The sequence below is a fragment of the Alexandromys fortis genome, unplaced genomic scaffold (genome assembly GCF_014885135.2).
Source record: "Alexandromys fortis isolate MF-2015 unplaced genomic scaffold, M_Fortis_MF-2015_v1.1 scaffold_33, whole genome shotgun sequence".
Taxonomy (NCBI): Eukaryota; Metazoa; Chordata; class Mammalia; order Rodentia; family Cricetidae; genus Alexandromys; species Alexandromys fortis.
Genome location: NW_026067917.1, coordinates 509,539 through 526,597, shown reverse-complemented (window position 1 = coordinate 526,597; position 17,059 = coordinate 509,539). Strand labels below are relative to the sequence as shown.

General features: G+C 33.8%; 1 protein-coding gene across 1 annotated transcript in view; it reads left to right on the top strand.

Moving 5' to 3' along the window:
* The window catches only part of Galnt13 (polypeptide N-acetylgalactosaminyltransferase 13), a 565,342-nt gene that overhangs the window by 348,765 nt on the left and 199,518 nt on the right, over nt 1-17,059 (top strand). Inside the window, exons 8-9 of the mRNA XM_050139950.1 lie at nt 5,200-5,339; nt 15,518-15,616. Coding sequence (XP_049995907.1) covers nt 5,200-5,339; nt 15,518-15,616 — 239 coding nt within the window. The remainder of the gene's footprint in view (nt 1-5,199; nt 5,340-15,517; nt 15,617-17,059) is intronic.

Sequence of the window (17,059 nt, the reverse complement as noted above, 5' to 3'; positions counted from 1 at the left end):
AAAAGGGAGACGAGGAGGGAAATGGGAGGCGGGGAGGAGGCGGAAATCTTTTCTTTTTCAATAAAAAAATTATATTTAAAAAAAATAAATAAATAAATGGAGGTTAACTTGGAAAAATGAATTTTGAGCAAAGACGTGCACCAGGTAGAAAACAATGCAAAAGTCCCAGATCTATATTCCAGAGAGAAAGAAAAATAATTATAAATCTTAGGTTTGGGAGCAAGCTAGACACTTCTGAAGAGAACTAAACACAAAAATGCAGTATACTTCCAATGATGAATTTAGTGAAGTAGACAAGAGACATTTCATAATGACATTTCAAGTGTTGATAAGAGATGTTCAATTATTGTTCTAGAAAAATCACTAAAACTTTTTGAGTTGGGAAATGGTATTTGATTTGTTGTTCATTAAATGTGTTATCTTAAGAGCATACAGTAGCGAATAAATGATCAATTAAATAAAAATAGATCCAAATCTATCCCCATGCGCAAACTCAAGTCCAACTGGATCAAAGACCTCAACATAAAACCAACCATAATGAACCTCATAGAAGAGAAAGCATTGGCACTGGAGATCACTTCCTAACTGTAACATTAGTAGCACAGACACTAGGAGCAACAATTAATAAATGAGACCTCCTGAAACTGAGAAGCTTCTGTAAAGCAAAGGACTTGGTCAACAAGACAAAGCATCAGCCTAAAGAATGTAAAAAGATCTTTACCAACCCCACATCAGACAGAATGCTGATCTCCAAAATATACAAAGAAATCAAGAGATTGGTCATTAAAAGAACAAGTAATCCAATGAAAAATGGGTTATAAACCTAAACAGAGAACTCTCAAGAAATGAATCTAAAATGGCTGAAAGACACTTACTTAAGGAAATGCCCAACATCCTGCTATCTTGTAGTTTCACCAGTGGATATGAGGCATCTATTGTCCCTGCAATAGAGGAATTCAGAACTGGAGAGGTTTATAGCCAGTCTTCAATCTTTATGACCAAGAATAATGCATTTCCTTATCTCCAATGGTTTATTGATTCTACATATTAAGATGCCCAACCTAACTATAAGGCTCTCAGAATGTGAAGATGTAGTGTCTGCTGGCTCATGCTGATTTTTATGCAATATTTCATTTCTAAGTAGAATATAGGTCTGCAGAACAGTGGTTCTCAACCTTTCTGCTTTTCCCTTTTTAAATTAAGATTTATTATTTTCTCATTTTACATAGTATCCCCATTACCACTCCCTCTTCTCATTCTACCCCATGTTTTCCTCTATCCCCTCCCCCCTCAGAAAGGGTAAAGCTTTTGATGAAGAGTCAACAAAGTCTTATCCTTCCTTCACTTTGAGGCCAAGACCATGGTCCTTGCCTCTATATCTAGGCAGAACAAAGTGTCTCTGCAAAGAGTATGTGTTCCTAGACTCCACTTCAAGCACTAGGGATAAATCATGATCCTACTGCCAGTTGCCCTACATACTGCCCAAGCCTCACACCTGTGTCACACATTCATGGTTCTAGTTTGGTCCTATGCAGGTTTCCTCTGCTATCAGTCCAGAGTCAGGGAGCTCTCACTAGCTCAGATCAGCTGATAATCTTATGGGGACCTATGGAAAATTATGAATTATGGCCAAATCCTGAGTGCAATATTCTGTGAGGCTTGATCACCTTAGTTAGCTGTTTTGAGGTTGTTCTGGATGTAGGACTCAGAGGAAACTCCAGCAGAGTTCCTCTGAAATGTTGGATCATCTGGGCCATCTGCTTCTATGTAATATTGTTTGTGTGTGTGTGAGGGGTCTTCCTTGATCACACCTGATTTTTCTTAATCCAAAATGAATCCACAGCTTCTCATTTTCTGTGGAAACAAAAACAAAAACTTTTCTCCAAATTAACATAACCTTGACTTTAATTTTGAAGTAAAGGTATTTTCAAAATGCATATGTTGGATTAATCAAACAGCATTTATAATCCAATGTCTTTTAGCAGCTGTTGCTCCTTCCTTAGCATTCAATTGAAACACAACACAATAGCATACAGTATCCAGACTCTGTGTCTTTTCTATCTTTTCATGGCCTTATTTTAAACTCTATTTCTACTATTTTTTTTTTTTTGGATTTTTGAGACTAGGTTTCTCTGAGTATCTTTGGCTGTCTTGGCACTTACTCTGTAGACCAGGTTGTCCTTGAATTCACAGAAATTCACATTCTTCTGCCTCCCAAGTGTTTGTATTAAAGGTGTGTGCCACCACACCCAACTACTCTCTTTTTTGATATTTATTTTGAGGACTTTATCCTTTTTTCTTTTCTCTACTAAGCATATATATATTTAAAATACACTCTAAACCGTTTAGAGGTTTCTTTTGTCTGAATCTATCTTTACTGTATATCTCTCTTTTTCTGACCACATGAGTCTTTAATTTGCTATGTTATATGGCTAGGATTAAAGCCATGGCTTTGATGGCTGGATCCACTCCATTCCTTGAACTTTCTGAGAGTCTAGCCTCATGGCAGAGGGCCTGGCTGGAGGCATGATATTGCTGCAACTCTATGGCATTTCAAGGGCACTGCTACAATCAAGAAGCATGCTGTCAGCTGTTCATGAACACCATTTAAGTGTTTGCTGATAGGTTCTCTTAAAAGAACTGCAAGTTTTTTGCAGCTAAAGCTGAGTCAGGAAGCCTATATTAATTGAGACACGCTTTCCTCTAACAAATAGAACTCACCTGAGAAAGTGCGACTACCAAGAAGCTATGCTTAACTCTGTTCTTTTTCTTTCTAGAATTACTTCTCAAACTCTCTCAGGTTTTAAGTGGATTTAGTTGTCCAGGTTGGCACCATTTGTTTCTGGAAGTTTCTGTCCAGCTGTTCAGTCCCAAAGAAGCACACAGAGGTTTACATTAATCATAAACTGGTTGGCCTCTTATCTCAGGCTTCTTAATAACTCTTACATCTTAAATTAGACCATTATTCTTGTCTATGTTAGCCACATGGCTTGGTACCTATTTCACTGAGGCATTCTCATCTTGCTTCTGCAAATGGGTGATGACTACAGACTGTCTCTTCCCTTCCCAGACTTCTCCTGTTCTCATCTTCTCACCTCTACTTCCTACCTGGTTGTCCCACCTGTATTTCCTGCCTGGCTACTGGACAATCAGTGTTTTATTAAAATACAAGTCACAAATCTTTACAGGGTACAAGACTATTGTCCCGCAGTACCCTTTAATGCACAACTCCAGGTTGTGGTAACCCCAATCATAAATTTTTTTTTCATTGCTACTTCATAAGTGTAAATATTTTTGGAGATAGGCATCTAGTGAAGGGGTTGTAACCCATAGGTAGAGAACTGCTGTAATGGAGGAAGCTATTTTACCAAATTATTGAGATAAGCCACAGTAATATGTATTTCTGAAGTTAATTTTACCTAATTGTTCAAGACAAAGCCAATTTCAAAGGATAGTATTTTGACAAATAATTTCTTGTTTTCCACTCCTTATCCAATCCAGTGTGAGCATTTGTGTTGTTTCTAATTTTTCTAAAGTGATATGCAAATAAATCTTCAAGCATAATATTTAGTCACAAAACCACTAATGAAACATTTTTTCAGGAAAATTAATCATGAAGTCAGTACTACTCAATCATAATTTTGAAAAATGAGAGAGGATATTAAATTAGTAATTTTAGTTAGCTTGATCTACCACAGAAATGAACCCAGACCACTTAAATTGTTACAGAATTGAAGCCTGGGAGGGTTCAGTGTTTTCTTTTTAGACTTATGGCATTACTTTATAAACTTTAAAGCTATGTTTTATGTAATTTTATCCATTATAACTCTTACTACAATACATGATTCATTCCTTGATCATTTTTATTGAAATGTGACATTTCTGAATCTCATTATTTCAAGGTTATCTTACATATTGGGTGTTGTGGATAAAAAGATGTTAAGAGAGATACTGTCTCTTAAAAAATGAAGTTTTCTATCCAGAGAGAAGTTTAAATAATCAATATTTCTTTTAGAAGGAATTTCTTTTGATGCTGGAGTGTCATCAGAGTGCTCTACAACAATACTTTGGCATTTAATTTTGAAATAAACCAGATTCTCAGGAGACGCAGGATATATAGCTCATGGATAATGGAGTTTGGAATGTAGTCATTTTGAAAACTGTTACCTGGTGATGGGGTTTGTCACAGACACTGGATGCCTAAGCAATTGTTGCTTCCTTTATGGTGGCTCATGAGCTTTGATGCTTTGTTGTGATACAATAGTCTAAATCCTAGTATTTGTGTGTGTGTGTGTCTTAGCATCTCAATCTCATAGTCACTGGTTTTAAGAAAATGAGTTAATTATTGGTACATTTACAAAATACGTAATAAAATTGCTGTCTTGATACAGTTATTTAGTCGTTTCAGTCAAATGCTGTTTTTAATATGAAAAATACTGAGGAAATCAAGTTGCTGTTGTATGGTTTACATAGAAATTCACTGTATTGTTTCTGTTTCTAAAAGAAAACATCTTTTTCCGACAACCAATGAAATGGTTAGTGTCATCTGAAATAAAGCTATACATTTTAAATATAAACAGGTGAAATAGGTTCCTGTCCATTTTTCTTCTGATCTCTTAACGTTTATTCATTTATGAATATTTCCAAGGCCTTGAGGTGATGTTTGATGGCTCATAACATAGGATAAAATCAATAAATAATGAAGACAGTCTGTGTTAACCTCAGATAGAAGTACAAGAAGGAAAATAGAGCATATGTTCAGTCCATTTTGAAAATCATATTTACATAAATTTCCCATAAAATTTTCTGATGGAGAATAAATGACTCTATAGGGAAATATGAGCATTAGCAAAGCAATGAAGTTTTCATTAAGTATAAACAGATGCATTATATAGTTAAGTTTTGCTTATTAGATACTAAATTAACACCAGTTTATATTTAGCTGATGCCTCTTTTTAGTCCAAGAATTGCAAGTACTATGCAGCAAACATTTGCATTTCAAAAGTCATAAGCAATAAAAGAAGCATTTTTATATTTATTTAGTGTATTAATCAGATGATGCTGAGGAAGTCAGCTAGTGGCAATTTGTACATGTGTTTGAGTTTTGTAGAATTGTAAAGAAAACTAATAGTTAAATAAACAGATTGAAATAGTGTTAAAATATCCCTAATTGATTTATGTTTTTCTGAAACATTCCAGGTGTTGTCAAAGTGGATTATGGAGATGTGTCAGTCAGAAAAACACTAAGGGAAAATCTGAAGTGTAAGCCTTTTTCTTGGTACCTAGAAAACATCTATCCGGATTCCCAGATCCCAAGACGTTATTACTCACTTGGTGAGGTATGAATTATTTATTTTGCTTAAGTTATAAATATATTTTGCAAATGGAACACTTTATAAGCAGTTCAATATTTTTACATGTTATGGATAAAATGTTGTAAGGATTTTTAAATGGTCTATTTTAAATGACTTCTCTCTCTCTCTCTCTCTCTTTTTTTTTTCCCAAGGACCATGAAGGTCTTCAATGTGGTAAACTCTAAAGTAAGGGGAAGTTTAAGATTCAGCAAGCAGAATTTTCTTGTTTTATTACTAATAGACAGTGTTTTGGCCAATTAAACTTATTCCTAAGTGTTTTCTGTTAACTCTCAAGAGTTTTTGTTTCTGAGTTTTGTAACCATTAATATCATCTGGAATGAAATCAAAACTGAGGTTTAAAACACAGCAAACCACTAAAATTATGTAGCTACAAATTTTGTTACAACAATATATTTGAACAAAAATATATTTCCATAACAAGATCTAAGATTGAAAATTTTGTCATCAGTTTTATTTATTTATTTAATTTAGCTTCATGAATGCAGTTCTCCCCTTCCCCTCTCCTCCCATCCCCCCTACCTCCCTTCTACCTCACCCCCATCCACTATTCCTCTATTTCTGTTCACAAAGAAACAAGCCTCTAATGTGTACCAACAAAACATGTCATATCAAATTTGCTGAAATACTAAGTAACTCCCGTTGCATTAAGGCTGGGCAAAGCAACCCAATGTGAGGAATAGGTTTGCAAGAGCCTCCCAAAGCCAGCCTGAGTTCCCAATGCCAAAGTCCCACATGTAGACCAAACTACACAACTGTCACATGTATGTAGAGGGCCTAAGTTGGTCCCATGCAAGTTCCCAGGTTTTTGGTTCAATTTCTGTGAGTTCCTATGAGCCAGGTTAGTTATGTTTTTTTTTTGTAGGTTTTTATTTGTGTGTGTGTGTGTGTGTGTGTGTGTGTGTGTGTGTGTGATGTCTTTCACCCCTCTGACTTCTACAGTCCTTCCTCCCTCTCTTCAGCAGGATTCCCCAAAGTAGACCCATTGTTTGGTGATGGGTTTTTGCATGTGTTTCCATTAGTTAGTGGATAAGACTCTCTGATATTTTATAAGTTACCACTTTTGTGTGAATCATTAGAGATAGATGGAGTCCCTTGACTGTTCCAATAGTCAATCTATTTTAGTCAGACAGTAAATGTCAATAGTCTTTGAAAATATTGCAAATAAAAGAAAAAGTGAAATACATAAGCTGCATCTTAGTGTTATAAAATGGATTTGACACTCATAGTTGTGTACCATTCATTTATAAAATACTTAAATTGTTCGATGTAAATAATTGACTTCATAATTATACATATATACACATAATAATCCATTGCTCAAGACATGATTTATATCCTTTATGATATGTGCTCCCTATTTGTAGTTTCCTATTTACTACTGAAAAGTTTCTAATTAAAACTAATTCAATATTGATTATGATAAAAGCATTTGACCTCAATAATATAATTCATTTAGGAAATTAGATTTAATAAATGACTGTAGATTTGAACTATTATTTTGTAGTTCAGAATAGTAAAATGTTTAATAGTTATCAAGGTTCAATCTAGAACATTTGGTGCTCATATTTTATAGAAGGAAAACAATGAAAGAAGCCCTCCTCACATTAAGTAGAGCTGATTTTTTTTATATAACTAATGTGAAGTGACTTCCCAATACTCCATTGGCAAAATTTCTATCCTCCATCAGTTGTGCCCTCTTCTTTATGTAGAATTTCTGTTTTCATGTGTTTAATCTGAATTATGTGATGAAAAATTTTATGTGTAGTAATAAGTGGATACTTTTTTACTTGTGTGTTTTCAGTCACTACTTAGTTCTGTTGTGATGTGTTTTATGGGAAAATATTGTAGTTGTTTCTTATATAATACATGCAAGAAAAGATCTGAATAATCATGAAATACAATCTATTTTTTAAAAAGAACATTGTTCCTTATCTTGGTATAGATTATTATTCTCAATAATACATAATAATAAATCACTGCCTTCCTTTTAGTCATGGGATGGAGTCAATCAAAGAGGACTTTTGGGAAACTCACTGGGACCATCAATTACTCCTGAAAAATACCTGAACTTTATTTGGTTTAACAAAACTAGATGTTTAAAGCCAAATTAAAAATTCAATTGTAAGATTTGGGCATACCAAGAAAATCTATTGACTTCCCTTTAAAATAAAACTTATTGTAGGCAAATTCCTCTTAATAGTGTACTAAGTTTGAAGTATCTATCTTCTGAAATAAATCAAGTGCCTACACTAAATACAAAAATATTCTCCAAAAATTTCAGAGGTTGATTTGAGGGATCTTTGCAATGTACATAGAATAAGGTGGCATAGTAGATTGAGAAAAGTCCCAAGACCTCAAGTCAATCAACATAAGGCTCATATCACCTAAGGTTCATAGTATCATTTGAAATCAATATAAAGCTCTTATCTCTTAAGGCTCATAGTTTCTGCAGTAGGTGGTGCTTAATCCCTAAACCAGAGTGTCTCCTAGAGTGTCTGGGAAGAAGCAACAGTAAAGCTGATTTGTCACTGTGTTGATACTGCTCCAAGTAGTTTCCATTAATTGTACTATTTTTTAATGACAATAATTTCCTCGATTGGGTCTTTTGTTTCTAGCTTATGAAGAAACTGTCACATGGGACTGGTGCAAGTCAATTATTGAAGTCGGGATTCTAATACCTGTTAGTCTAGCACTATAGCCCATGCTTTTGTTATAAGTCATAAAAGAAAATAACTGCATTCTATTTGGTAAAATATTATTATTAAATAAAATCTGAGACCTGTCTCTTGTGCTAAGAATGCAAAGCTAAATTAAAAACAAACTAAACACCTTACTGTAGAGCCATTCTACTGAAATTGAGAGGACGTAAGGGTGTCAAGAGGAAATCAAACAGGCAAAGGAAAACAGTGGAAATCAAAAGCGCCCCACATGAGCTACGAAGCTTTCCGTGGTTCTATTCAAACACCCGATAAGTTTAAAACATCTTTGAGATATATTGTTTTGAGCTTCCTGAGATATTAATGTACTGTAGTTTTCCATTTTAAAACCAGGCTCCAAATAAATCCAACACAGCATTTGTATCCATGGAAACAGAAAGGCTAATTTAGCAAGCTCTCTTCGATTCAATTTTTGCTTAACCATGTATACATAATTTAAGATGGGCATCTTGATAATGAGTTAGTGTTAAACTGCTAATGGGCAAAAGTCATGGTTTGAGCCTTTTTTTCTGTCTTACTGCCTGTCATGTCTTTCATTCCACAAGACGGGACTTTCTCCCTAAAAGCATTCCAAAGTGTCTGAGGTAGAAGCTACTTGTTATCAAATTATATTTTAATCTAATCACCATGTACTTCTCCCTTAATTTCTAGTGACCTTTTAACCATTTAAGATTTTATGCAGTTCTTTGAAAAAGATCCATATATTTAATGTTGTTCTCTGAGGATAAGAGCAAATATTTCTCCATCAATCATTTTTTTTCTTTATAGCTTTCTTCATTCTGTTTGATGATTATCATGTATCAACACTATAATCAACATGAGTAAACTGATTGATGTCAGACATCTTTACTTTATGGTCTGATGTTTACATCTACTTGGATAATTGAAATGTTACTTTACTCTGCTCCCAAATTAAGTGCAAATGACAATCAGAAGTTAAAAGATGTGCAATTGCTTTGAACTCAGACCTTTAAGTAACTTAATGAAGCATGTGCCTTTTAGACTCAGTAAGCAGCCCTAATGGAATGAGGAGGCTGAGCCCTTTCCAGTATTAAATGCTTTCTTAAGAAGCCCTTTATCTGCTATGTTCAGCGAGACAGGTTTTATCCCGGGCTTATAGCGGACAAGGAGGACTACTGAGAACTCAAGAACAATGGCAATGGGTTTTTGATCCTACTGCACGTATTGGCTTTGTGGGAGCCTAGGCAGTTTGGTTGCTCACCTTATTAGACCTGGTTGGAGGTGGGTGGTTCTTGGACTTCCCACAGGGCAGGGAACCCTGATTGCTCTTTGGGCTGACGAGGGAGGGGGACTTGATTGGGGGAGGGGGAGGGAAATGGGAGGCGGTGGGAGGGAAGAGACAGAAATCTTTAATAAATGAATAAAAAAAAAGAAGCCCTTTATCTTATGTAGATGTAACCTAACAGGTTCAGGTGTTCTAAATATAAGGACTAATTCCTCTACAGATTTAAATAAATAACCTTCTAAAACAGTATGTTGGCCCAAAATTTTAAGCTCTAACAGGGTAGCATTCTATATATATTGTGAGATATTTGGAACAAAGGACTCTCCAAGGTTAAAGGGATGAAAAGTAGGATTTGTGGAGCCAAGTGACTTAACCCTGGGTACTAATAATTTCCTTCTGCATGCTGCCTGGACAGGTTTTGGCATTGGTCTCTGCACTTTGTATTGTGCCGTTGACATCAGCATTTTTCCTCTTTAACCACATCAGCTAGTTATGCCCTTATATGCATGCTATTATATTCTTAAATATTTTTGAAGAGTGAACTTAAATAGATAAAATTAGACATCTGCAAAGCTGTGAGGCTGCAAGGATTATAGATAAATTCAGTTAGTAACAAGAGTGGAAGCTAAAATGCTTAAAGCCTTAACATCCCTGGTAATCAGATTTATTTATAGATTCACAGTCTTTTTGACCCTTTAATAGGATAACCAGTAAATTAGCATCTAATTCTAGGTCAGACACACAAATGTGGGTGTTCTCTTTCCATGCTTTGATTTAAAAATTTTGGAGACCCAGAAGCCAATTTTCATCCAGAATAAATGAGTACATATCTAGGTGAAATATTGCATATTTCTGTTAATTTTGAGTAGAATTCACTCCAATTTAATTCTTAGGTATATATTGATACAAACAACTGCAATAAACCATAAACAGTTTGAGATTTCAACAAAGATTGGGCTTGTTAAATAAATTCTTATCCTTCTGAACCACTCAAATTAATAGATATACATAATACTTAATATGTATGCAATACAGCCCATATATTATAGAAGATTGATATTACAATACAGAGCCAGTATAATTATTTGGTAAGTTGATGAAGCCCAATAAAGGATAAATTTGCTGTTGTGATTAAAATTTTTCAAACTTCTTTTTCAAGTGTTAATAATGTTACTCTTTATTTTTAGAATGGGGATTTTAAATATAAAGATTTATTGATTGGGTGGGGACAATCCCTCTATTTTTAGATTCGTGCAAACTCTCCTCTTGGCAATCCAGCAAAGGGAATTAAAGCCAATTACTTCTAAGAGGGCTTCTGGTGTGCAGCAGAAACTGTGCAGCTGCTTTCTGACTTCCAGCACCAACATTAAGTGAAAAACAATACTCTCGTTTATATCCTTAAGAATTACTTCCAAGGCACAAAAGATTATGTGTAAACAAAGAAACCTCAAAGCAGATAATCAATTAAAGTTAGAACTGCTCTAGTCTTATGTCATGTAGTGAAAGCTGTATCACGGCATAGAAAATAAATCAAAGAATTGCTAGACCTCCAAACTCCCACAGTGCTCTGGGTATTTTGATGTAGGTCATGTAACACATGTATATGAGATTCTTAGTAGATATAAGTTATTTACAGATTGATTGCCATTTGCTAAGACTGACACCAGTGACCTTGTCTACTTCTTTTCCAATGGCACCCTTTAGGAGCCCACATTTGACTGTGTACCAAGTTGTTAGTGGGTTTTTGGTTTTAAAATCGCATACATACTCTCCAGTATGTCTATGTAGGTCATAGGGAAATGTCTAGGAGTTTGTTATCTTCTTACACCAAGTAGGTCCCAATAACAAAAGTTAGGTATTCAGGATTGAAGGTAAATGCCTTTATGGGCTGAACCATCTTATTGGCTTTGCGTCTAGTCTTCATAACTGGTCTCCAAACTCTGCTACTTAATTATCTGTAAAAATTATAATTATTATATAATTATAATCATGGTCTTTCATTGCCTCTGATCGATACCAACACTTTTCTTGCCTGTCCAGGTCTGTTTTATAATACTCACTTATTTGAAAGTCGCGATTGGCATTTCCCAGCTTCATTAAATAACTGTATTTATTACTTGTGGAAATGCTAGTTCAATGTTTATCATGTCATTGGCATAATGGGAGATAACTCTTGATTTTCAAACTTGATTGGATTTAAAGGTTACCAGTAGATTAATGAAGCACACCTAAGTTGAGCAGTTTTTGATGAGGAATTGTTTCCCATGAATTAAAAAAAAATAGTAGCTGAAACTGGGAAGGGCCTTTTGCACACAGAAGAGCTCTCCACTCTATGTTCTGAAGCGCTTCAACATTCTGTCACCCGTGGATGCTTGAAACTCACTTTCAGTCTCCCTTTTAAGAGAAATCAGAGAATACAGCCAGAATCTAGGAGGAAAGGACAAAGAGGAAAATAAAATGAGAGTCTCCCAGCAAAAATAAATAAAGAAAAATAGAAAAGGTAAGCAAAACTAAGAGGTTAAAAAATAGTAGAGGCCTTTTAATAAACAATCATTAAAATACAGAGAAGAAAAATCTCTCTGCAAAGCAGGAACTGAACCCTGATCAACCTTCCCACTTAAACCTTAAAGAGAAGAGAAGTCAGGCAAAGAAAAAAATAATTCGAGAAATTTTTACAAAAGGATGAATGCTAAACAGCTGTATAATCAGGAGTATATGTCTTTATAAGCAAATAGATGGAAATTCTAGATGCAAACTTATTATGTAAAAGAAACTGAAGTGTAAAATAAGTGATGTGAACTGTAATATAGAAAAGAACAATATCTTTCAAATTTAGCAAAACTTGAAGATGCATCACAAAAATATGAAAAATTATCAGAAATGAAAGAATAAATATTTTCAGAAATAATTGTTTAACAACTGAGAACACATGATCCATAATCTCAACAGAAAAAAAAAAACATTGTAATTTTAAGGGTAGGAAAGGAGGTAATATTAAAATGACAAAGGAGATTTTAAAACTTTGATAAAATTGAGAGACATGAATGATAATAAACAACACACAAAGCTATATTTCCTAAATATCAAAATCAACCTAATGAAGTAAAGTGAGCATTATTGTGTGTAATTCAAGGAGCCAGTACTGAAAATTGAATCTTTAATGTGAAGAAAGAACATTATACACCAAATTTTCTATAATAAGAAACACCAAGTTTGTGATGTCTATTTTATTTTATGGCTCATATAAAAACTACCTGAAATTTCATATGGACCCATCTGAAAAAAAAAAGTATACCAAAATTAGCTTCTGATATCCACTGTTATCTTTTACCACCCAAAATAATGTCTCTCCTTAACATGATGGAAAAGGCTCCATAAGTAATGTATTACCGTGAATGGCTGTACTGAGAACACAGGATTGATGACATCATTTTGTCTTGGATACTTATGTAGCCTGCTCCTTGCTCCCTGCTCCTTGGCCACAGCTGCTAATCCATTATTCTGGTATTTTGTAACTCCAGTGGGCATCTGTCTGCTATTCTCTTGTCTGGGTTGTTCTTGCATAGATTGAATTGAGACTGCTCTGTCACAAAACTAAATCGTTTTTTCCCAGTTCGTTTTTAGAGAGGACATCTACATCACTTTTTTTCTTCCTGTGCTTTGCATTTTTTAGGAGGCCTTTTAAATTAATGTCTTAAAGTAAAATATAAATTAGTATTTTCACCTTCTACTTCTTCACTGTAACTCCACCCATCTCTCCCCCAGGCCCTTTTAGACTGATGGCCTCTTTTCTTTGGTTATTATTATTACACACATATGCATAAATCTATGCATACAGAATAGTGAATCTGTTGACTCTGACTTATGGGTTTATAACTTCAGGGCTAAACATTTTGTGTTGAATAACTAAATGGGGGACTCATTCTTAGGAAGAGCTAATTCTACTTTCCCATCAGATATATTAATATTTTGACATATTTTTAATATGATTTTATTGCTTTCTTTTATGCTTAAATGTAAGCTACACAAGGAAAGAAAGTATGTTCCCTTTGTGCATTGCTGTATTCTCATACACCAAGCAGTGCTTTATATAAGATGTAAACTTTCTTAATGTTTTTTGATTTAATCACTGAATTCATAAAAGATTTCAAAAAACAGAAAACAAGTTTATATATCATAAATGTACACCAATAATCACCTGTTACTAAGGGCAATATATTTTGGCATTTGTGTTTTATCATTGTAAAAAATAATTTTATTATAATGAGTTCAGAAGTAAAAAAAAATCACATACCTAAATTAAAGTAGGCATTCAAATACTTTCCCTGTCCCAGACTTGGAGGCTTTTTAAAATTCTGAATATAATTTATGAGAATCAAATGACAAGTGCCTAATTAATGCTCCCTTAAATTATGCCATCAGATTATACACTGGGGAAGATATGCTTTGAGATTTTTATTGTCAAACAGAGATACAAAGTCTTACAAATAACTTTACACATAACATTGTGACTTTATCTTGTATCTATTCAAATGTTACGGACCTTGTAGAGATCTACCCTTAATGACAATTTAGCAAGAGGAATGATGTTATAACTCAACCATATAGAGTATGATTTATTGGACTATGTGAATTGCACACAGACCTATTTACTATGCATTCTATCAATTGCCTTTCTAGTAATTGTACATGTGATGATCTTGAAAATAATCTTCTAATGTAATCAGTTTTTAAATAACTTGAAACAGATTGAAAATACCACCTAACCTTGAGCCATCATTTGGGTGTAATTCTGGAAGCCCAAATGCTTTCAGTACAATGATCACAATGTACTCTGTCCAGTCTATTGTGTTACTGCCTAGATCTCTTGATGAAGGTGTCTATAATTCTGAACTAACTTTCCACCCAATGAATGAGGACTTGAGAATTTTAGCTACTTCCTAATCTTAGCCAGTGTGATCAAGACTGTTCATATTTCTTCATTGAAGTCTTACTGCCAATCAAATGATTTTTTTTGCACCCCCAGGAAGCACGGTTTAACAATAATTTTTGAAAAATAGGAAAATTGAATTATATATGTTTACTCTGTCATCTATAAAATTATATTGAACATCTCTAATTTCATTAATTGGAAAGAAATGAAGAGAATTTTAGCCAATGTATAATAACCATGTAGAAATTCTTAGAATCAGAGTAGATAAATTTAAATAAGTACTTGGGTGGTGACTAAAGAAAATGATTTATAAATACTTCATTTAACATAGGTGTTTCTCCTATTTAATGACAACCTCCCCTTGTTTTATAACAATTTATGCTTGATTTAAAAATCCTATCATCTTTAACACCAAGAAATTATTTTTTTAATTTATATTATGTGTGTTAACTTTATATCAATTATGGGACTAATGTAATGTTTGACTATAAACCAGTAAACTATGTCTACAATTGGTAACTTTATCTTACTTTTGAAAAATTTGCAACATGAAATGACATTTAGCCTGTAACAGTGTTTTTAAGGATTAAAAACTTTCTAGCATTAGTAATAAAAAAGATGTACAAATTGGTCGTAGGTCACAGAAAAAAAGTAATGTAATTAATTTTAATTATTTAATTATATAGAACATACAGAAATCTAAAATTATAACCTCAAGTACAAGTCCAATTTATTGTCATTTTTCTTGTATTCTATAGGATTTTAAGAATCAATTAGTTATCTGGATGGAATTTCAGAATATCTTAATGTTTAAAAGATTTTAATAACTTATATAGAGAGAATGTCCTTCATTTCTTGATTAGGTACTAATTTTAGAACCAACATTGTTCCAATTCAAATATTTAAATATTTAATATAAAATAATACTTAAAGCACATTCCTAGCTGGGTGGTGTGCACTCCGGAGGCAGAAGCAGGCAGATCTCTCTGAGTTTAGGGCCAGCCTGGTCCACAGAATGAGTTCCAGGACATGATCCAAAGCTACAGAGAAATACTGTCTCAAAAAAAAAAAAAAAAAACCAACAAAACAACAACAAACAAACAAAGTAAACCAAAACACATGTCTGGGCAATTTTTTTGCAAACTTGTATCATTTAGTTAACACTTTGTATCAGAATAAGTTTATGATTTTATGACTTAAGTATTTGAATGTTTGACACTTTCATTTTTGTGTGTGTTTTCTTTAGATAAGAAATGTTGAAACCAATCAATGCTTAGACAACATGGGCCGCAAAGAAAATGAGAAAGTGGGTATATTCAACTGCCATGGCATGGGAGGTAACCAGGTACACAGTCTTTTGTTTTAGCTCCTTATTTAGGTGTACAAGAGAAAGGTTACTATTAAGATAATCAGTGTCTGCCCTGGTTTACATGCCAATAAGAAGTGAATGGTCATTCCAATCAACAACTAAGTATGCCTATCTCATTGTCCAGCTATCTTAAGAGAGCAATGCGGAATTCAGTGGAAAAGATTAAAACTTAAAATAAACCTACATTGAATGAAGACAGTCAGAATACTTGAGCATCTCATTTTATCACTAATTATTTAAATGCCTGTGCTTTGATTTGCTATTAACTGAATAAGAAAACAATGATTTTACAACCGCAGTGTTTTCCCAGTGGTGATTATTCTGTATTTTGTTCTGTTAATTATTATGTATATAAGAAATTCTAAGAGTTATTGAATTTCAATAAAATTTGAATGTGTATGGTCAGCACTGGAGCAGACTGAAATCTAGGATGGATTTCCTGAGTGGCAATCCAATTAATTATCAGAAACCTACCAGAGAACAAGGAGGAATCGTACCTTCACCTTGAGCACTGAAAAGTTTCTCTGGGAGAGACAACAAGCGTCCTCTTGTTTGTGAGTACCTGTACTGTAGCAGTCCTGATGCGTTACCTTAGGAAGCCAACTTTAGTTTTCCTGGAAACTATCATCACAACACTGAATCTGAAACAGCAAATAGTCAGTAAGCAAGCTGTTTACAGAAGCTGATGTAGAACAAGAAGTTCTGTGTCAGTGGTAACATTTGTGGGCCAAGTGTCTCGCAAGTGAATTGAGGTTACAACAGCCATTCTGTCTATCACCTGTCAATATCTATCCAGTGCTGTGGAATGTGGGAGTTTGATTCACAGAGAGCTTGCATGATACACTCAAAAATGTGAAAAGGAACTTTCTTCCTTAAAAACAAAACAAAAACATTAAAACCCTAATTAGTATGTTTCAAAGTTTCAGTTCTAGTAAGAAGATACTTAAATTCAAGTTCCTAGTTTATTGCATTTGGAAGATAATGTAAAAACAATTTATGAAAAATGACTGTTAAAAACTGTACAAAGACTCCTGTTATTCTATCATCTCTACCTTATAAACTTAATGACAAATAGAAATCAAGCCAATATAGGTCTACTTACATAAGTACTTAGTAACGTTTATAAACATACATATATACTTATTTCAGAGTCTTTTAATCTACAAAGCGATCAATACAAATAACTAAGTAATGCTTGATTACTTACAAAATAAAGAAAAAAAATTAATTTTTTCATATTAAGTCACATGATTCATAATCCAACTAAGATAGCATGGTGCATACAGAATGCTCAGTTCATTTTGGCCTGATGAGATTGTCTTCATCATTATTCTATTATTCCAGAATTGTTCTCAAATATCTCCCTTTAACTGTCAAAGTGAAAAACAGTTGGCATTACATAACATATGGGGGTCACCC